Genomic DNA, 22,329 nt, shown 5'->3' on the forward strand with positions numbered 1-22,329 from the left:
CCTCAATTTGAAAAAAAAAAATACTAGTAACAAACAAATTTGTTTAAGTAAAAATAAATACTGAATCAAAATGTAACACAAATATTATTTTTTAGTATTACTATTATAATAATTTTTATAATGTATTGAAATAATATATTTATTTACCTTTTAAATATTAAGTAGGTGTTTTAGAATTCTTAACAAAATTTTTAAATAACTCATCATTAATGTTACATTATACTTTAAAAATATATTTATATTATATAAATAAGTTAGATTTAACTCTTATAAATCTTATTTTTTATATATTCAGGTCTGATGTCAATAGCATCAGTTTTAATTTTTTGTAGTTTACAATTTATTTTATGTACAATATTTTTTTTCCTATTGATCTATCAGCTAATTAGCATATTTCGGGATAATTTATAAGAAAATTCAATATGAATTAAGCTATAGACCAGGTCAAACTTTTTTAAAAGGTTAGATTAGGTAAAAAAAAAAAACTGTAACAAATAACAATCTAAACATGAACCTTAATTTTTTTGTTTTTTTAATGGAATTTATTTTTGTTAAGTATATAACTATGTTTAATATAATCTATTTCTACTCCCTATATGCTATTTGATTAAAATTAAATATTACAATTCTTTTGGATATTAAAATTTTAACTTGATAAATTATGTAATAAAAGGCAATATAAATTACTGAGGCGTTAATTTTAATTGAAGAATAATATTCAAATCGAAATAGGATCCTCTTCAGTTTAAAAATAAACTGCAGGATGTGCAGTTATAAATATAACTCTTAAAATTTATTAAAGTAAATTTTAATAGATAAAAATACTATTTAATAACTTAAACTAGATAAAAAAATTGGAGGGGGAATTTTTTAATTATATTAATAATACTATTAATTTGATATTATTGAAAAAATCTAAAATTAATTCAAACTTCAATAATATAAAACTTATTTATTAATAAGAAATAATATAAAATAGTTAAATGTGACTAATTTTCAATATAACTATAAAATTAATTTTGACAATAATGTTCTATTGAAATCAAAGTAGTTTGTATAACAAATGAAACTACATAAAAAACCCCAAAAAAAAATATTTTTATAAAAAATAACTCACATTATTTCATTATAATCAATTCTATGAAGATCATTAATTTAATATTTTGTAAAAAAAAATATTGAAACAAAATTAAGTGAATGAATGAAAAATGTAAATGTAATATCACATACTTAACATTAAAAGTCATTATAATTGTTATATTCACATTAGTTTATATTAAATTTGATCAGATATCACATTTATTATCTGATAAAATAGTTTTCAAGAAAAAATATTTTTAACAAATTTTAAACAATGAAAGTTAATAAATATGAATTTAATTATTTTAAATATATTCTCAATTTCAATCATACATTTATAACATCATTTAAAATTTTATAACAATTTGAAAATAATTAAAATTACTTAATTTGGAATGACTAATTTACACATAATTATTTTGAGTTTCAAAAAAGTATTTATAATATTCGTAAAGTTTAAAATTTGATTATATATATTTATAAATTTCCTAATAAATTTTTATCTTTTTATTAGTTTATTTTTTATGTACAAACTCTAAGTACACTCACCCATTTATTTTTTCAAATCCCTTCTTCACCAAATTTGTTTCTTGACGACAACAATTATTTATTTAGAAGTAAAGAGAAAATAAAAATATATAAATAAATAAAAGTAACAATAAAAAATTGACTTAATACATTAGTATATAACATGAACTTTTAAGAAATAATATTGTGTCTAAAAATTTATTATTTTACTTTTAAAAGTGTGTACGGTTTATAATTTTATTATAAAATCATAAATTGACTCGAAAAGTATAGGTCGAATTGTCTTGTCACTTTATAAATAATTGTAGTCAAACAATGTAGCTCAAATTAATCTTTTTTTATTGAAAAAATCATCGTCATATCTAATTAATTTAATATATATATATCAATCTTTACGGGAACAAATTTTCTAACCTAACATCAATCAATCAAATATCTTAATTTAATATTCAAAATATGCACTAAAATAATATCAATAAATTTTAATAATAACTTTAATTAAAATATTTTATTCATGCCATAAATAAATATTTTATTCATGTGGAAACTGCATACTATATATAAAGTCAATAAATAAGAATAAGTCATGAAATGATTGGTCCACATAAATAAAATAAGTTGAATAAAAATTGTTATGAAATAATAATATTACGTGTTATGAAATCTTCTTGTCCTTACTCTTTTATTTATTGGGCTGAATCTCAATAAATAAAAATAATTGTTATTTCTACTCTTCCTTCATATTAATGCATTTCCCTTTTTCATTTTTTATTACTAAAGTACCCTACTAAACACATTGACGTCTCTTTCTTCTTCGTGTAATTCTTCTGGAAGAAAAAGAAAAAAAGCACACTCCCCATCCTTCTATCCTAATTAACCAGTGGAACCCCTTTCTTTCTCTTCTTTTCTCCGATGAGGAGGCACGATCTCTGATTGTAACCCTCCTGCATCAACTTTCCAAACCAAAATTCCTCTTCTCCATCTCCTTGGACCAAGGCAAAACTTCAAGGATTGGATAGATCAGCGCAGCACACTAATTCCAAGTAGCACAAATTAGATCCAACAACATGCGAAGCAAACAACTGGAGTCGCTAATTGAATTCCAAAAACTATAGTGTAATTGTGATGCAATTTCAAACAATTGATCGCGAATTGAACAGGTTGTTGGAGGTTGATCGAGTGGCATGGAAGGGGAGTGTGTTGTTCAGGAAAAGTGATACGAAGGGGGAGGGTGTATAATAACTTTTTTATGGAAAACTTTTTTTTATGAAATTTTGAAGGAAAACTTTAATATTGTACTTAATGGAGCAAAATAAATTAAATAATAGCGGTGCCGCTAATGGTTATGAAATTAGTTGCTTAATTGTAATTACGGTTAGTTGAATGCGCAAGTTATTTCCTTTTGTTGAATAATTATGTAAATAAACAATTAAACATATACCTATCCAAAGAGAAGTTTGACCACTTGTTTCACTTGTTCTTGCAGTGTGATTTTCTATTCAGGAGGTGGTTGGGTTTTGCTATGGTGCAGCACAATGAAGTTCAGCAGCATTATTTGCTACATGGTCTTCTGTTTCGGGGTAAGAAATTTCGTAGGTTTCCTTATTTGTTTTGGCACGCTCTATGAAGCACAATTACATCTTTCTTGTTCAAAGTGTCTTTATGTCTCCGACATATTTCTAATACCAGCATATTCAATACTGTTCGATATTTATCTGACATTTTATTGAATTTTTTTTTTTGACGTAAACACTCAAACTATCACCTTTACATAATTAATACACTTAAAAAATATAAAATATTAATTTTAAAAAATATAAAATTTTAATTTTAAAAAATAAAATATATCATCAATTTACATATTTTGTTCTATATTATTCATGTTTTATTTAATTAAAATCTTTTTGTTTGTTAGTGTCTTATATTTTAAATATTAACCATATTGAAATATTTGTGTGGTGTTCGATATCGGTATCATAGTCGGTGCTTCACAGGGCATGCTATTTGCGAGTGTCTATGGACTATGGTTGCTGCGGAATAAAGTGGTTTTCCAAAATGTGATTTCGGATGTGTATGGTATGCTGTCGCACATCCGACGTATTTCTTGGATTTGGCTATACAGGGTCCCCTTCTCTGGTAGTGGTGGTGTAGTGTTTGGAAACTGGTGTATTTGTCCCCTGGATTGCTTACGGTGTGTATGTTAGAGACCCTATTATGCTCCTTTATTACTATCTGATGTAATCTTTATTGTATTTGGGTCACATTTTATGGCTCTTAATAATAGTATTTGATTTTAATTTTCAGAATGAAAAAAAAACAAATAGTGTGTATAAAATTATTATAAACTTTTAGTATATATATATATATGATTCTTACTTATAAAAAAATAATTACACCAATAAATTCATCCTCAAATATTACGTTGTGAAATCAGAGCTATTTTAGTTATGCATATGCAAATGTCTTAATTTTTTTTCTTAACCTATTTTTTTTATTTGCTCTTCTATATAAAATCACTCTAATAAGATTGTCTTCGCTGGAGTTTACCTGTAACTTATACCAAAAATTATAAAATCGCTCTAAGGGAAGATATGAGTATGACTGATCCCTTGTTATATTCATGCAAATTATATGGTGTGTTCGTTCTGATATAAATCGATAACGTTTAGTGGATATAATTGTTAGAGAAAGTAGAAGCCTTATCTTATCTTGGTATGTTAAAACGGTTTTATTACATTTTCTATCATTGCAATTAATCATTAAACAAAAACAGAAAATCCTAGCACATAACATATATATGAACATAACCATAGAAGAGCGGCACGTACATATGTTGGCCTAGGATCGTTGTTAAGTGTTAACGCTGCTCCAAAACATGCAACAAACAACAACCAAGAAAAAAAAAAAAAAAGGTACGTACAAAAAACCTAACGTGTCATCAAACACATGCATGGGTTTTGCATGCAAGCCTTGCATGAAAAGCTTGCCAACACGTGCCAAACCACCTCCTCAGGTGTTGCCACCCAAGCCTCCACTCACCAATTTCTCCATTTATACCCTCATTACCACCACCTTAAACCCTACCACATTAATTACTCACTCTTCACTCAAAACTCTTGTCTTTCATTTTGATAATTCCCACACTATGGCTGAGCTTCACTACCAACAACACCACCAATACCCTCACCGATACCCTAATGATCCATACGAACAACAAACTAGCTACTCCACTCAGGTCGTCAAGGCGGCCACCGCCGTCACCGCGGGCGGCTCCCTCTTGATCCTCGCCTCGTTGATCCTTGCCGGCACCATCATCGCCCTCACCATCGTCACACCACCGCTCGTCATCTTCAGTCCGGTTCTCGTCCCCGCGGTGATCACCGTCGCGCTGCTGAGCCTGGGGTTCCTTGCCTCCGGCGGGTTCGGTGTGGCGGCGATCACGGTGCTGGCGTGGATCTACAGGTACGTCACCGGGAAGTACCCACCTGGCGCGGATCAGTTGGACAGCGCGCCTCACAAGATCATGGACAAGGCGCATGAGATCAAGGACTATGGACAGCAGCAAATCAGTGGGGTGCAGGCTTCTTAATCGTGTGCACGCACGCACCCGATCAAATCCATCTCGTGGATTTCTCTCTTTGTCTAGTTAGTTATATTTACGATTTATGAATGAATGAATGCAGGAATGAGCGTTAAAGTTGAATTTGAATCTCCTCTTTTCTTTGTATTTTCGTTTATTGTGGGTGTTCGATCATCATCACTTGTTGTAGTTGTAATGTCTTAATTTTGTGTGCATGCTGCGACTATTCAAGGACGATCCATTTGTGTATTTATTCTAGTTTTTTCTTTCCATTTTTATGAATCGGTTTGCTTGTTTTCTAATATTTTTTATGTCTGCCCCTTTAATTTTCCCATATGCATGTTTGAAAAGACTAAAATACTTGATTCACCATAAAAACAGGTATTTTAAATGAGATTAATTTATAATTCGGACTTCGAATCTTGAAGTGATGCTCATGATCTATCACGTTCTTCTACGACATAGTAGAATCTTCCCTAATTATTTATCAGCGAGAAATAGTTTTCTGTGAAATTTTAGTTTGACGAATTACTTTGTATCTTTATATTAATTACAAACGTATTACAAAGGGTTGGCAGGGTCCATTATTTTTATTTCCAAAACCCATTAAAAGTGCTGACCCTTATATTATTCCTCTTATGATGCTCGTTTCATGAAAAAGCTTAAAAAAATGGTGTAACAACAGTGTATCTATCCTGTTTTAGAACTTGCGTGTCAAGAAATCTCTCTTTTTTTTTTAAATGTTTTATGAAGTTTTTCCATCTCACGAGCGTTGGTTCGTATATAAAAAACTCCTTAAACTTAAGGAGTAATATTTATCCTTACCCTCGTCTTTAGATACAAGCGGTACGATATTATAAATTGTCTTTCGAATCACTACGACAGACTAAACTTAAATATACACGAGTTTTGGGAATTGTGTCCCATCAGTATCACTGAACCAAGCTAATCTCAATCAAAAACCTAATTAAAAAAATTAAGCCCTTGTCATAGCTAAAATGACTAGTCTAATTTTCGATGTTCCTATATTATGTAAGGTTTTTGCCTATATCTCTTGTCAGCCATGTCATACATATATAATGTGAAAGAAAAAGGTATATATAGACATATAGAATTAGAAATCGAATCCTTTGCCCACCCTTCCATTTGTCCCTGCTGCTTAGACCATTGTTCTAAGTGATATACTACTAAAATAATTGGTGGATTCCTCTCACTTGTGGTTGGGTGAGATTTGACACAGATGGCTCGGCCAAAGGTGAAAGGAGTGCGGCAGATTGTGGTCCTTTGCCCCGCCCCCCCCCCCCCCCCCCTTGCATTTGTCCCTTGCTTAGACCATTGTTCCAAATGATGTACTACTAAAATAATTGGTGGATTCCTCCCGCTTGGGGATGGGTGAGATTGAACACAGATGGCTAGGCCAAAGGTGGAAGGAGTGCGGCAGATTGTAGTGGCCTCAGAGCTGGTCCAAAATGTACCACAACTAAAGCTTAAACTTTATGTTCATCAACAATAAAAAAAAAAAAAAAACTTTTCTTATTAGTTTTGTTGTGAAACTGAGGAACTCAAATCTATGGATTTTTTTTTCACTTACATTCTACTTAATCTTCTTTACAAATATGACATTTCATCTCTTATTTGTACTCTTTACACCACTATAACATGTTATGAGACTTATTGTTTAACCTTCATGCATGGATTCACTCATCACTGCTGGAGGTAAGCATTGAAAGATTTTCACCAATGAAATGAATTGTAATTAATGAGTTAAGTGAATTTGATATTATATTTTTATTCAAAATTTTGAAAATCAAATTTATGAGTAATTGTAATTAATGAGTTAAGGGAATTTGATATTATATTTTTATTCAAAATTTTGAGAATCATGTTACGTATATAGTGTTAAATTTTTATATTTTTATTAAATGTAAGACTTCATCTTACACTTAGATTTCAACAAATTTTTATAAAAAATTAAAAGATAACGTACATTAACAAAAAGGTTCAATATATAGCTTTATCATTTACCATAAAAAGAGTCATTCTATCGGTCTTGAAAAATCAAAACAAAAGAGAAAAATGCGTAAGATCCCAAGAGCTCTGTGCTCCTTTCTTCTAAGAGTGACAACATCTCATAAAACAAACCCATGAGCAAATTTTTTCCATTCCAAAAGAACATGTATGGGAAAGGATATGCCACTATAAATGTCAGCATATGTTGAAACTGTTAAACCAACTGAATCATACTCTATCTAAAAGGGAACAACTCCATGGTGATCTTTCATGGTTCTCTTGATTTGATTTATTATTTCAGGTTTTACTACTCTTTTGAATTTTGATTCATTATGGAGGATTTCTTGTGATTTTACATGTAACTCACTTGATGAAATTCTTCCTTTTAATATTTTCATGTTAATTGGCTAAAACAACCATATGCATACCAGAGGCGAAAACCAGGAGACAATATATGATGGAGGTAACTTTCCCCAGCTAACTTTTCATATTCGGGAAGCATGAAGTTTACTTCAAGTTCAGTATTCCCCTTCCCATCAATTCCAGAGAGACCTTTATATGAGAATATCTGACCAACATGATACCTTTGTGCCTTTTTATAAGTTAAAACAAAAAGTATTACACAGCAGAAAATGTTACTAGAATAAGGCACTATACGATAAGAAACTAGCAAGTGTAAGGAATAAAAAATGCTAATTAAGCATAAGAGGAACTATTCCTACCCTTCGAGCTGCCATATTAGGGTCCAGCCTTCCCAGACAGATACACAAAGGAAACAAAGACCGATATTCATCTTCTTTCCATGACAACGAAGCCGTCAATAGCCTACATATTCAAATGAGTATCTCATTGCCATCTCAAAATTGATATTTATACTGAACTGCAATCAGAGAAAATAAGGCAATGGCAGAATGAAAACAATGACTTCAAATCCCTAGAAATTACCAAATTCAGCCTTATCTGAAGAAAAAGATGCCATTTGAATTAAGGTAAAAAGAAAATGTATCACAAGGTCTACATAATAGAAACCTCATCTATCTTGAAGCATATCTCAAACTAAACTTGATTGCCAGTTATCTTGATGAGGATGGATGAGGTATGTCTGCAAGAACTTATTTGCATGTCTTTTACATTAGGTGTGCCCTAAAGCTGCCTAGTCCCTCACTATATCAATATTAATTCAATCTTCCCCCATGAATGGAAACAATATTTTGAGATGGATGCATTAATTTAGTCAGTGTCACATGTACAATGCACACAACAAACCACAGCAACAGTATTAATAGGTCATTTTGTTAAAGGCTCAAAGAAACTGGATTAGAAATGCCACACTCGTGGACCAAAACTAGCATGCCAAATTACAAACTAGCAACTTAAACACAGTTATTCAACTGAGCATAGCATATACATCCACATGAGCATATAGCATATAATAAACATAAATCTGTTAAAGAAAAGGGGGTAAACAGGAGAAGGAAGATTATATATAATAGATTTTACCTCTTCTTACGCTTAGCCATTATATTGTAGTCCATACATCTCCGTAGGTATAATGACTATAAGACAGACATGTATATCGTTAGAACAGCATGCGATGATATTATCTTCAGAGACCCGAAATCGGGAGAGTTCAAGAGGTAAAAAAAAAAAAAACAAAGGAAGCAATAGGTACTACTAAAGAGAAGTAAATAGTATAAGAAATTCTCCTAAACAACAGATAGAAAAAGAGATAATTTTCAAAAAAAAAAAATAATGATACCAATAATATCAGCCCTATAACTCATGCAATATATCCCAATTCCCAATATAAGTTATAAATAATCACATAAGACATAATTTACATAGGCAGAAGGAGTACATATCTTTCAGCACAACTCTTAATTATGTTGTAGAGCTCTATAGGCCTGCAATAAACAGCAAAACTCTCTTTCGCAGCAAGCTTCTCTTCCGCAGATAAATGCTCCCAAACAACTTCATTTGTTTGGTTGATCAGTGCTTCTAGAATTTCTGCAGAGGCAATTGATATCAGATCAGCATTTGTTATGTTGCACCCTTTTTTGGGGTGGGGGACTGCAGTAGTTTCCCATGGAAGAGAACTTACGTTTCAGAAGCTACCATTCTTGCTGAAGAAGTCTCAGGTATATCTGACATTGATCTGAACCTTGACATATGCGAAATTTTCAGAAGCAACAAACCTACAATGGAAAACAGTGCAACAGATCATCAAAACCATATATTGAAAACATATAGCAACATTTCAGATATAGTGAAATTCCATAACACAATTGAAAGCAATGGTACTATCTAAGATGAAGAATCGAATAAAAAATATCCAAGTATATAGAAGGTTTCTAACTTGAAAAAATAAATAATTAAAATTTATGTAGAGGAATTTGGCACCTCTAAAGTGAGCAATTCACTTTAGAAGGTGAGTAACTAGCCTCAGTTGATATAAAAATTTAATTGTTGATATTTCAACACATTCATAATTTGTTATGCCCGACAATTGATTTTCTCATCAACGATTTGTAAGATTACTCACTCTATATCCTCTAAAGTTAATAACCTACTTTAGAGGAGATGAATTGAAGAGTCATTGAAATTTTTGAAATTGCAATCAACTCCAGTGTCTGCCCAGATTAGGCAGATGACACACATTGGTTGGAACATCAAATGTCTCCCCGCGTGCCATTGCCTGAAAACCAAAAGTGGTTATGCCTATTTGATTGCTTTCAGTTAGAGTTTCCTTGGCATTTATTCACATTTCTATCTAATTTCGGTTCATTAACAGTGAGTGAGTCCATATGAAAGAACCAAAAATGGCATCAAAATCCACCAACTCGGTCCCGATTTAGCAATGCAACCACATGAGAATGTGTTGGGTTGAAGACTTGAATATTGGACAAGAAAACTATAGGCAAAGTTTATACAGAGAAAAAAAAAACATTTTTATGTCCTTGGGACCACAATAACATGTATACTTTACCGAGCCTATGTCGCTCTGATCTATCTTATCTTAACTACTAATAATTTGTCACTAGCATGTTGTTGTAAAACAATTAGTCGCTAGGATAATAGCTAAACAACTTTTTATTTTTCAGATTCATACTTTTGACCATCTAACAACAAAGATTGTGACGGAATATACTTGTCAAACGCTACACTAGAAAGACATCACTAATATGAACCATTTCTTTATTATTTTCATTTTCCACCAGAAATCCCTCGTCTCCTACCTACCTATCCTTTATGTATCCCCGCCACCCTAGCTAATATAATCCTCTGTGCTCACCATGATCCAAGGCCTACTCCCTTTCATTCTCCCGTGTGTTTATCGTTCAACAAGGTTATGTATTCATTACCTTATCAATTCCTTTATTAATACCCCATTTCATCAATTGTGACTAAAATGAGTTAAATTAATAATAATTAAATATATTCTTAACATTTTTTAATATGTCAAATAATAAACTAGTATAAAATTATAAGAAATGAAGTTGAAGTTGAGTAAAATTTAGTTTCAAAAAAGAAGTTGAGTATTTTTTTTATTCGTAGGAGTCAAAAATAAAAACAATAATAAATGAAGTGAAGACTTTATACTAGGATCCTCATTTATCTCAAATATATTTTTGAATAAAAATAAAACTTCAAAAAACATTGTCATCTTTTTTATTGTTTTTAGCCAATTTTTTTACCTTTTTGTTATTCAATCAAATTCTTGGACTGCCAAAAATAATAACCTAATCATTTTCTTATCGTCAAATACTAATTGTTAGTGTGTTCGTTTTTAATAATAGAGGGAATTGAACCCTAATCTTTCCTTGTCTCTTAACCATTCAATCCACCTTATGTCTTCAACTGCCTAATCAATTATTAATTTTCTTGTTAAATTGTTGACCTAATCGATCTATCAAATTGTCCATCAAATCAATCAATAGATTTTCATAAAATATCTATCTCTATTGAATAAAAACTTCAAGTATAATTATGAGTTGTATCAAACATATGAAATCCATATCCATCCATAATAGAGATACAAAGATTTAAAAATAAAACTCAATCTTTATTAAAAATATTAAAAAGTACCTCGTATGACTCGATATTCAATAATCTTTACAATAACTTAGAATAAATCTCGATCAATTTTTGTAGCTCTCAAGAATTAGGGTTTGTAATTGACGCAAGAGGGTATAAAGAAGTGAAATGGGAGAACCCAATATATACTACTTTGAAATCAATCCAATTAAAATAATATTTATTCCATAAAAAGGGTTATGTTGAAGTAACAAATCACTATTTGATAAATGTAGTCAATTTTATTATTGCACGGTAAAATAACTTAATAGAAGTGGTCTAGGACGTAAAGCTAGTTGGGTCCAATGGGTTAACTTGCAGAAACGAATTTGGTTGATTTATGCAATTCAACCCAACCTGCACAACCCGCCAACCCAATTGTTAAACTGAACTAATCAATTTTTCCATTGAACCAATCAATTTTATAAAATATTCATCTTTATCGAATAAAAACTTCATGTATAATCATGATTATGCATTTTTTAATCAAATAGACAAAATCCACATCCACTCATGATGGAGATATAAAGATTTAAAAAAATTCCTACTAAATATTAAATGTTGTTGTGTATGATTTGGTAATGAACTTTCAATGAATCAATTACATGTTGTTTCCATTCAAGATTTGTTAATGACTTAATGGAATCGATTGCTTTAATGATACTCGGGTTGGCACCTCCTAATGATTATGATAGCAAGTTATTTATATCTTAAAATATCTTTGATTCCAGCTGAATGATTCATGAAATATAGTAAGTTATTTATATTTTAAAATACCTTTGATTCATGTATATTGTTATCATGAAGTTCGCACCTATTACACAAAGGTTCATTGCTTAAATGAATCAAAATGCCAAAGTTATATGTTACCTATTTTACACCTATATTTTACAATAGCTTCTATTGGAACTAATTAAGGATATATAAAGTTATAATTAAACCCTTTGTTTAATACTGCTAATATTATGGCAATGACAATGACACAAAGTGTTAGCATCTGTTAGAAGAAAAAAATGCGTAGATTTTATCGTTTGATCTCATAAAATTGAATCACCGATAGCTTGTGTCACCGAATGATTTCATAAAGCTTTTGTTAGCTAATTGAAGAAACTAATTAAGCGAATGATTTTGAATTCTATACATATTATTCATCACCGATATGATTCTCAGATACAGCAGCCACATGTGGTAGAAAATAGAAATTGGATATATTTCATTGGTCTGCATATGTAATCAAACTGGGAATTCCTAATTACGCAATTAGCCAGATACCATGTTATGAAACGCTGCATTTGATGCAGCAAAAACAGGACAAAGGGAGACTATTCATCATCGTTTTAAGGAGTGCTACAAGGCCAGGAGAGTTTGGAGCATGATTCAATTGGATAAGCAGATTCACTTTGCTGTGGAAGACTTTGACCAATGGTTGTATCTCAATGCAACTACAGATTATGGTGCTCTTTTCTGCATATATCTTGCTGGTTTATTCGGAACATGGAAGTCTAGGAATTCGGAAGCGTTTGAAGATAACTCATGTGCAGATTGGTTCATATATAATCAAATCATGACTCTTTTTTATGTTACCAATATTCCTTTTCAGAAAATGACTTAACCCTTTAAAGTGGAGGCTTATCAGAGATCATCTTAGACAATACGTTAGCAGGTTTCTCAGGATCATGTGGTTTTTCAACTAGTTGGCCTGAAATAAGGGAACAGAATGTTACTTGTCAAGAGATTCAAAGCTTGCTATCAATCTCATCTAATTGATTGAAGATATAAAAATTTTACCTTAATAATTTACATTCAACTTTAATATTAATTTTAAAGATAAATTATAATATTGGTCCTTTAATTTTCTAAATTCACAGTTTTGGGCTCACTTATTTTTATTTGTAATATTTAATCATTTAATTTTACAAATTAATAATTTTAATTCATATGTTAGATTATTAATTAATAATTGTGATTAATTTTTTCTTTGAAGGGGTAGAGTTATTAAATTAATTATAAATAATTAAAGATCATTAATTATTAAAAAACTTTAATCAAGAACTAGGATTTGTAAGAGGCACAACAGGGTGTAACGAAGTAAAATGGATTTTTAAATATATATATATATATATATATATATATATATATATATAAATATTAAGAAAATATTGTAAAAGTACCATAAGAAGTCAAATAAATAAAATAAATACAACAAATGGTATGTGATAAAAAAAATTAAAAAAAAAAGACTTAAAGACATGTTGTGTGTACGATGTAGCTTTAGATATAAATAGTATGAGAGAAATGTGTAAATGTATTATAAGTATATGATAACAACTGGCTAATGACAAAATTAAGAATAAGACGATTGTCTTAATTTTATTGGTTATTAGGATTGTTTAATTCAATTTTTTCTTAGAGCCAATTATAAAAAAATCCTTAAAGTACATATAATTAACGATGTTAGCATATAGAAAAAAGTACCAATTAATCATTAGTCTTAAGTGATATGAAACATTAAAAATGTCGAAGTTTAGAGTTTGTTGTTATTTGAACAAATATCAACATGCTAATGGAGTCTAACTATTCTTTTTGTAATTATTTTTGGCAAATTCACATTTAGTTTGTTGGAAGACGCAATAAATAAGGTGATTGAATTGGTAAGAGGGTGTGTGAGTGAAGAGAGCAAAGATTGCCGAACTCATTGAAAGTGGCATCATTCTCGTAGAGACTTTTCTCATCTTTAATTTCTTTATTTTCTTTTTATTTGGAGTTTTTTATTATTATTATTGTGGTGTTGTTTTGATGCACAACAATTTATGACCCTTTGTGTTCCTCTAACTTTTTTCTCTTCATTCCAAATTAATTAACATACAATTTTCTCAACTTGGAGAAAGAAATCAACAAACAAAATAAGATGCATAGGTCTGCAAGCTGGAACAGGTTCTCGGATGATTACTTCAAGCATGCCACGACGAGTTCTCCATCTTCAGGACATAGATCATCTTATTCTATGTTCGATGGCAACAATTTGCCTACATATGACCCCATTGCAGAGTTGGCTAAGAGGGAGAGGGCACGTGTGAAGTTCGCCGAGAATGCAGTGCATGTTATCCCTTTAGTGCTAATTGTTTGTGCCATCATCCTTTGGCTCTTTTCAAATCCAGGTGAATTAATTATATAGAATAACATGAATTAAAGTACTCATTTATTTCTTAAAACAAAATATATATATATATATATATATATATATGAGTTTCAAAAGTTGGTTTTTCTTGAATGATATTATTTCATTTTTGATAATGAAGTTATCCAAGTATATACGTTTCTTGACCAAATAATGTCTCTAGAGCTTTTGTATTAAATATCAAAACGAAAAATGGTCAATAAAAAAAATTATACATTTGGCTAAGTCTTTCGATTAAATATAGCTGTCACTTGAGTACGATTATTAGATTTCTTCTGTTGATAAATGACATGATATGTAAATTCTACTATAGCTCATTATTGAGGTTGACACTCTTTCCCGACCTTACAAGGGAGTGTGCATGTCTTCTTGTAATAAACTTTTCACCTCGGCAAACAAAAATAAAATAAAAAGCTGAATTAAACCTGCCAACGCATGAAATAAGATATTATTTGTCATAATTGAATTATTTTTAAAATAAAAAATAAAAATTTTCTCTACATTATAATATTGTATTATTTTTTATTTTATTATATTTTAAGAAAATCAAATGTCGTGTACTTTGTCTTTCTCTTTGAATTATTTGACTGATTAGTTTTATTTTTTCTGGTTTTCGTATAATAGATGTGGGAATCATAGGAGATCCAATAGAAGCAAGAATCGAAGGATTAAGTCTTGAAGGAGAAATTGAAAATGATAGCGACGGTACTCAAATGGGTTTCTTACCTATTGTGACCTCAGAAGAAATATCAACGACAGAATTTGGTGCTGAAAAAGATTCAATAATTCCAAAGAATCTTTAGTGAATGATTTTTGAGTTTATATTCGGAAAGGCTAAAGCTAGTTACCTTAATTAACGTGTATTGAAACTGCTAATGTAATATTCTTTAATTTCTTGAATTATTTCCTAAGGTTTGATCAAAAGAAAACGCAAATTATGCTTTTGGTAATTTTAAACATTTTATTATGCATTGATAAGATTATACGGAATTAATCGTCATCAAAAGTCAAATTTATTTTAGTTTGTAGCCATATATATTTAGTTAATTATGTGTAATTCAGTTTCAGCCTATCATTTTTATATTTATAACTCCTAAATATTGTGAATTATATATCTAGCTATGTTTTTACATGAAATAAACCTCAAGACGTACACAAGAGGTTGGTTTAATATAACATTTCATTTTTTACAAGTTAAAATGTATATAAGTACTTTATAAATTCGGATACCTATACTACTTTGTTTTATTTCAAGTTGAGACACTATTCTATTTTTTTTTATTTTATTTTATTTTTATAAAATGTCCTTACATGAAATTCAGTGAGTGGTTAGGTTAAAATACACTACAAGAAAAGCATATATTAAGAAAAGCACTTATCATTTAGAAGGGTTTACTGTATGAATAATAATACTTGAACATCAATTTATTTTAAATACCTCTTATTTCTTTTTATCTTTTTTATCATATCATAAATCTTATAATTAATTACTTATAGTTTTCTATTTTTTTCTCTTTCTCACTGAGTGTTTAATAGTATTGTGAATGTCCATTTATTTTTTGTCTACTTGTATTTAGGGCAGTTTACATATACTTTTGTTTTCTATTTTCATTTTTTTAATTACAAACTTGTTACCTTATTTTTATTTTATTTATTGTTTTCAAATATTTGTATAGAAAATAGAGAAATAAAGTTGTTTACCGTGTTTCCTGTACAAGTTAATTAATTAAAAAATGGTAATTTTTTTATTAAAAAATAAAAATAGAAAATGAAAACAAGAAGCAAAAAATAAACGTTCCTTACATTTTCTGATTTTATATTCTGTTTTCATTTTTTCATTATAAAATTACTATTTTTTTTTCAATTTATTTATCGTTTTTAAATATTTGTACAAGAAACGTAAAATCAATTCTTTTTCTACCATATATCAATCTTTTTCTTTCTAAAATCAACTTACAAAGTTACACTCCCATATATAAAACTTAAAGCCATTAAATCGTCCAATCTTTTGCGACAAGATACATTAAGCATCATGTTATTCAAAAGCCTGCGCACGCACAGATTAACTTGATAATTGGAAAATAGAACTTAAGAATAAAGGGAGAAGTGATGAGAAAGGAATCATGAATCTAAATGTCTTTTATTATATTTTTAATAAAAATAATAAATTAACATTTATTAATAATAATAAAAACATCAAATTCAGGCTCATCTAGCAAGAACAACAAGAAAAGGAAGAAACAAACCCAAATTAAAGCTGGCAGTAACGGAAATGCAAAGTACACAAGCCATTAATTATATAATAGAATATTAGTGTGTTTTCGACAGAGCAACACACACTGGTAGGTGTGTATATATATTTTCTTTTAATTTAACAATTCTAAAGAGAAATTTATCTTTGATTGTTAGATTTTAAAAAAAATAAAGAGTAATGATGGAGAATAATTATTTTGGAAAAACTTAATTCTTTCTCATATAAATTAAAAGAGTTTGTTGGTTTGTGTTACATTATAGAATAATTTTAAATCTTCCAAACAAATCTATAACATCTTTGTACTAATTTTTCCTACTTAGCTTGTTTAATGAAGAAAATATTAAATATCTTATATATTTTGAAGATAATAATATAGTAATTTTGTTAATGTATGTCCGTGAATTGGCTTTCCAAAACTGGAAAGAACCCATAAAATTCCTGTATGTTTGGATTGAAATTAGAAATGTTAGATATATGTTTTAAGGAAAATTCAATAAATAAAAATAAAATAAAAAATTGATCTTTTGGAAAAAATTAATTTTACCTTAAAAACATTTTTTTACCTCCTGAAAATCAAGCATAATGCAAAATGATTTAAAAAACAAATGAAAGCAACAGAAAAGTGGGCTCCCTCATGATAACCTTTGTCCGCTTTGTGGTGAGCATGCATCCAGAAACAACACAACAATTATCACAGGGTATCAATAAATATATTATAAAATTGTTTCAACTTAATCAATCATGTCAATGTGATAAATATTTAGATGAAGAATTTTTATTGTTTATAATAATTTTAGGTACCCAACTCAGGCATAATGATACCAATGGGCTGTCAAAGAAAAAGTTCTCAATAAAAATCAACCTTTAAACTAAAAAGATGACGCCACGTGAAAGCTTAACCGTTACGTGCTTTCTCCCAAGATCACAATGGAGTCCGCAAAGTCATTGTTGCTTGCATGCAAAAAAAAAAACTTTCTCGCAAAGTCGTGGAATTGTTGCAACAATAATTTGAGTAGAAATATGTTGTTTTGCTAGGAAGATAAAAGCCAGCACAACAACTTTCCTCATTTGAAATAATCTGAAGAAATTTGTTTTGAAAGGAAACATTGTTTAAAGATTAGTCTCGTAATCCCAAGCTTTGTAAGCCACTATGGATTTGTTTGGGATTTTTTTTTTATCGCCTATGTTTATGTCTGGTTTAGTTAGTTTGGATTGAAAAGAAATTGAATGAATAAATATAAACTAGTTTAATTTTATAATTCTTCTTCTTGTTAAAGTCGAACTAACAAATTCAATCAAAAAAAGGCTGGTTCTTTTTAGTTCATTAGATTTAAATGATATTTTTTATTTTTAAAAATAATGAGATAGTGATAACTACAAAATTTGAATTTAATTAGTAGTCAAATTTGACTAAGAATGATTAAAATCTCTCTAGTTTAGTGTTGTATTTAATGGAATAGTGAGGATTTTAATATCATTTCAATTCTTGACTAACATGATTTAAAAGAATGAGAATTACAAGTGTTTTATAGGAAAATTGATTCAAAAACTAAAAAAAAAACTTGAAGAATAAGGTAGAAGATTAGGACAGCTAGTTTAGCGCACTAGACAAGTCTAAAGCGTCTCGCTAACCGCCAGCGTAAGCTTAACGCAAAAAAGACTCGAAAAGTCTAAAGGTTCACTTAGCACGAATCCCGCTAAGCACGTGATCGTCACCATATCCACTAAGACCAGGAGGTCACACAAAAGAACTTGGAAGAGAAAATAAATAAATTAAATTCTTGTTGCAGGAACCAAAGAAAGAGAGTACGAGAGTAGATATAATTCCTTATCTCTTCTTTTCTTTTCTATCAATTATTTGGGTTTGCACCGGACTCTATCTTTGAACTTCCATTTTACTTCACTACTTGTAACAGTTTGGTACACTTTCCAATAAATTAACATATAGTTAGAATTGATTAGTTCAAATAATTAATAATAACATCATATGTATCTATTCTTAAAAAAACACCATATATAAATAAAATTAAAACAGATATTTGAGTTAATTAGTTTGGATAATTTATTATTTTAGCTAAAACATCGTCATATCATTTCTATCTCTTCATCTATCCATTCCATTTGTTTTATATAGAGAAGGGGAGAATCGAGTTTAAATCAAGGAATAGATAATTGAACCAATAATGATCAAGTTTCATTAATTTTGTTTGGTCTCACACATATATAAATCAATTCAAATTAATTTAATTGGTATGAGTTAAAAAAACTTAGTTACTTTTGATTAATTCAAACTAGTACTAGTTAAATAAATGACTAATTCTAATAATATTTTTTTCATACACATAAGACCTCAAAGTTAAACTTGAGACCGTATGTTTAAAAGTTCACGTCGATTCTAGTCAAATGAAAGTATATTGGTTGTATTTCGTAGCTATTAATAAAGCAAACTACTGTACAATTAATTACATATAAAATATACTGGTTTCAATAATTATTAGAGATGGGACAGATTTTGTAATTTTTGTGTAAAAATAAAATCATTTATTTATTTATTTTCTGTATAAAAAAAGTCTTTATTTTTAAAAATTAATACATGCATCTATTCATGAAAAGGTAATAAATAAATTAATTTGTTTTTTGCTATTATTAATGCATTTTTTTTGTCACCATGATATTGATGTGAAGTATCTACTAGTTTTGATGATGATTAATCTCCGTCGAAAAACTTAACTAATCGCTTTTAGTAAAAAAAATTCATTCTAATCATATTTTTTTCATTTACAAAATGCGAATCCAAGACCTTACTCGAGATTTGAAGTCAAAGTCACTCCGACTAATAATTTGTTGCTTCATTAATGCATTCTATTATATAGAATATTTAATTTTTTATTGCAGTAAGTAAATATTTATTTTACTATATAAGTAACATTATAACATTCAAATTCTGAATCAAGTGTTGTCCTTGTTATAGAAAGATGAAATAAGCAAGTTAATTTTTTTATTTTTATGTAATTATATATAACCGATTTTAAATGTTTTTTTATATGTCTATGTAAAAAATACCATAAAATGTTTAAAACAAACATACCATTTGTAATTGGTCGTAATTGTTGAACAGTGTTATAAAAACTGTTAACTTTTTTTGAAATATGAAAACATATTATAATATATTAAAATATATTAATATCCATAAAGATGGAAAAAGATAACCAGTTTATATGATGACTTAGCTTCATGGTAGAAGAATAACAATATACATCTTGAATAAATTTAATTTAAGTCAAACCATGGGCTTAATATGCTATATGGCAGTTCAATACCGTTTAACCACTGCCCAGCTAACATTAACTCCTTCTCAGTCCAGTCCACCAACTTGATGAAATGCACATTCCAACCTTGCAATGTAGAAGCAACTATTATTTCTTCTTTTTTTTTTTTATCAAGTTTTGCTTTTCTATTTAATTTAGTCTTTTTGTTGGGTAGGTTATCCAATAAAAAGCAAACTTCAAGTATATAAGATGGAACCAATGGTGGCCCGAGTTGTTAGAACTTAGAACTCTTGATCAACATGGAAAAGGTACTCTTGGTTTATTCTCTTCTCTTTTCTTTCGCAATTATGACATGCTCAGCCACTACTTACACTGTTGGAGATAGCTCTGGCTGGGACATTAGCACAAATCTTGATACATGGATTGCAGATAAAAATTTCAAAGTAGGGGATGCTCTTGGTAAGTACTCATCATTTCTATTGTAGCTCAAAGGGGAATTTATGAAATAAAAGTAACTTATATATAACTTTTGTAAGCTCTTAGTTTATTTCAGTTAGATTCTTAGAGCAACTTAGTAAAACAGGTTCTTTTTAATTTATTCAATAAAAACTGAAACTTCAAGTTAAGTAGATTAAATTTCCAAGCATTTAAGAGCAAAATTCGCAAATAGATCAAACTTTACGTACAGAATTTGTATTTTTAATAATACAAAAATTATTTGTCAGTCTTGTCCATTTAGGTATTTATATATCTACTAATTTCCTTTAAACGTTTAAAAGTCACATTCTTTCCTCTGATTTTCATTAGAACATTGTTAACAACATTTTGAGATTTTTTTTTTCTGTTTCAGTTTTCCAATATTCATCAAGCCAAAGTGTGGAAGAGGTTACAAAAGAAAACTTTGACACATGCAACACCACCAATGTTTTAGCAACTTATGGGAGTGGGAACACAACAGTGCCATTGACAAGAGCTGGGGACAGGTATTATGTATCTGGAAACAAATTGTATTGCCTTGGAGGGATGAAGCTTCATGTTCACGTAGAAGGCGATGACAAATCACTAGCACCAACTATAGCACCTAAGGCTGTGGCTGGAACAGATCAAAACACTTCCACACTTCCGCAGTCTCCTTCTTCAAAGAAAAACACACACTTTTCGGCAGGAGCTGCGAATTGTGCAAGGGATGCAATTCAGTTAGTTTATATTGCTCTCGTGGCTGCCGTATATGGGATGATGAAGATTTGAGCATAAAAGTACTATAATTACCGAGACAGCTTTGAAACTTTCTGTTTTGAATATATTATTTTCATATTTTGTTATATTAATTGGAGAGAAAAAAAAAATGACAGTTTTGCTTGGTTTGGAAGAGTCATATACAGCATACGTTGTACATGATTGTTGAACACATTTAAATTGGACATGCAAATTCATGTTTTTATCTGAGTAACAACCATAGCATATTGATCCCTCATGAGAATGTTATGCCAGAGATTTGAATAGGTATATACTCTGCCTTTGAGTAGGGGTGCTCTTACTTTACATTTGTTACTCATAATCAGAAATCACCTTCACTATGGACAATATCTAAAAAAAGGTGTTTTAAAATGTTTAAGAACATTTATGTTTAATATTTTTAGCCATATATTTATTTGAATAAAAAATATTTAAAAAAACCCACGTTTTATGTTTGAGTAATGATAGTTATGCAAGTTTACACTATTTCAGTACTCATGTGTTGTTATACAAGCCACACGATAATACTCTGCTGCAATCAGAGGGACAAATCCATGCTTCTCCCTAGTTTTTTCAAAATTTATACTACTTTTCCAGACTCAATTATAGGAAGAAGAAAAAATTTATGGACTCAAATATCAAATAAATATTAATTAGTTTATATTTTAATTTTATTTATAAACTAGCCATTAATTTTTTTATCAATGAAATGTTATGCATTTTTCATTATTTTTAGTTTATTATCATAAATAAAATAAATTTTTAGTATTTTAAATATTTTAAAATTTTACATATTTATTATACTTAAATAGAAACTCAACGGTAAGGCACATAAAAATAAGTTAACAATATTGGAGTGAAATTTTGTTTGAATTTTAAAATCTGATGTGGTATTACATGGACTTGGATCCTCTGCTGCAGTGAAAAAACCACTAAAGGAAATACAGTTTTATAATTCACCACACGCACTTTTTATAATTAATTAAATAAAATATTAATAAAAAACCAAAACAAACAAGATTACGTAGTGCAAAATTTATCTGCACTTCCTGCGTGATTTTTTCACCGCAGGGGATCCGGATTCAGTATTACAGAGTACAAAAAATAATTGAATAAACCC

General features: G+C 29.3%; 3 protein-coding genes across 3 annotated transcripts; all 3 read left to right on the top strand.

Moving 5' to 3' along the window:
- Window positions 1-4,543: 4,543 nt before the first annotated feature.
- Window positions 4,544-5,490, top strand: LOC114402765 (oleosin 1-like). The gene has a single exon (XM_028365431.1). It carries the CDS (start codon window positions 4,559-4,561, stop codon window positions 5,195-5,197), a length of 639 nt encoding a protein of 212 aa, XP_028221232.1. The 5' UTR covers window positions 4,544-4,558; the 3' UTR covers window positions 5,198-5,490.
- Window positions 5,491-14,086: 8,596 nt separating this feature from the next.
- On the top strand, window positions 14,087-15,334 carry LOC114402701. The gene is made up of 2 exons (XM_028365355.1): window positions 14,087-14,430; window positions 15,075-15,334. The coding sequence occupies exons 1-2, from the start codon at window positions 14,181-14,183 to the stop codon at window positions 15,251-15,253; spliced, it is 429 nt and encodes a 142-aa protein (XP_028221156.1). The 5' UTR covers window positions 14,087-14,180; the 3' UTR covers window positions 15,254-15,334.
- A 4,903-nt stretch (window positions 15,335-20,237) lies between these two features.
- On the top strand, window positions 20,238-21,423 carry LOC114402855 (stellacyanin-like). The gene is made up of 2 exons (XM_028365540.1): window positions 20,238-20,432; window positions 20,824-21,423. The coding sequence occupies exons 1-2, from the start codon at window positions 20,273-20,275 to the stop codon at window positions 21,219-21,221; spliced, it is 558 nt and encodes a 185-aa protein (XP_028221341.1). The 5' UTR covers window positions 20,238-20,272; the 3' UTR covers window positions 21,222-21,423.
- Window positions 21,424-22,329: the final 906 nt, after the last annotated feature.

The sequence above is a fragment of the Glycine soja genome, chromosome 20 (assembly GCF_004193775.1).
Source record: "Glycine soja cultivar W05 chromosome 20, ASM419377v2, whole genome shotgun sequence".
Taxonomy (NCBI): Eukaryota; Viridiplantae; Streptophyta; class Magnoliopsida; order Fabales; family Fabaceae; genus Glycine; species Glycine soja.

Coding starts and splice junctions, on each gene's coding strand:
- LOC114402765 (XM_028365431.1), top strand. CDS start 4,559: ATGGGTTTTGCATGCAAGCCTTGCATGAAAAGCTTGCCAACACGTGCC.
- LOC114402855 (XM_028365540.1), top strand. CDS start 20,273: ATGGAAAAGGTACTCTTGGTTTATTCTCTTCTCTTTTCTTTCGCAATT. Junction 20,433..20,823: donor CAAAGTAGGGGATGCTCTTG/GTAAGTACTCAT, acceptor TTTCTGTTTCAG/TTTTCCAATATTCATCAAGC.
- LOC114402701 (XM_028365355.1), top strand. CDS start 14,181: ATGCATAGGTCTGCAAGCTGGAACAGGTTCTCGGATGATTACTTCAAG. Junction 14,431..15,074: donor TTGGCTCTTTTCAAATCCAG/GTGAATTAATTA, acceptor TTCGTATAATAG/ATGTGGGAATCATAGGAGAT.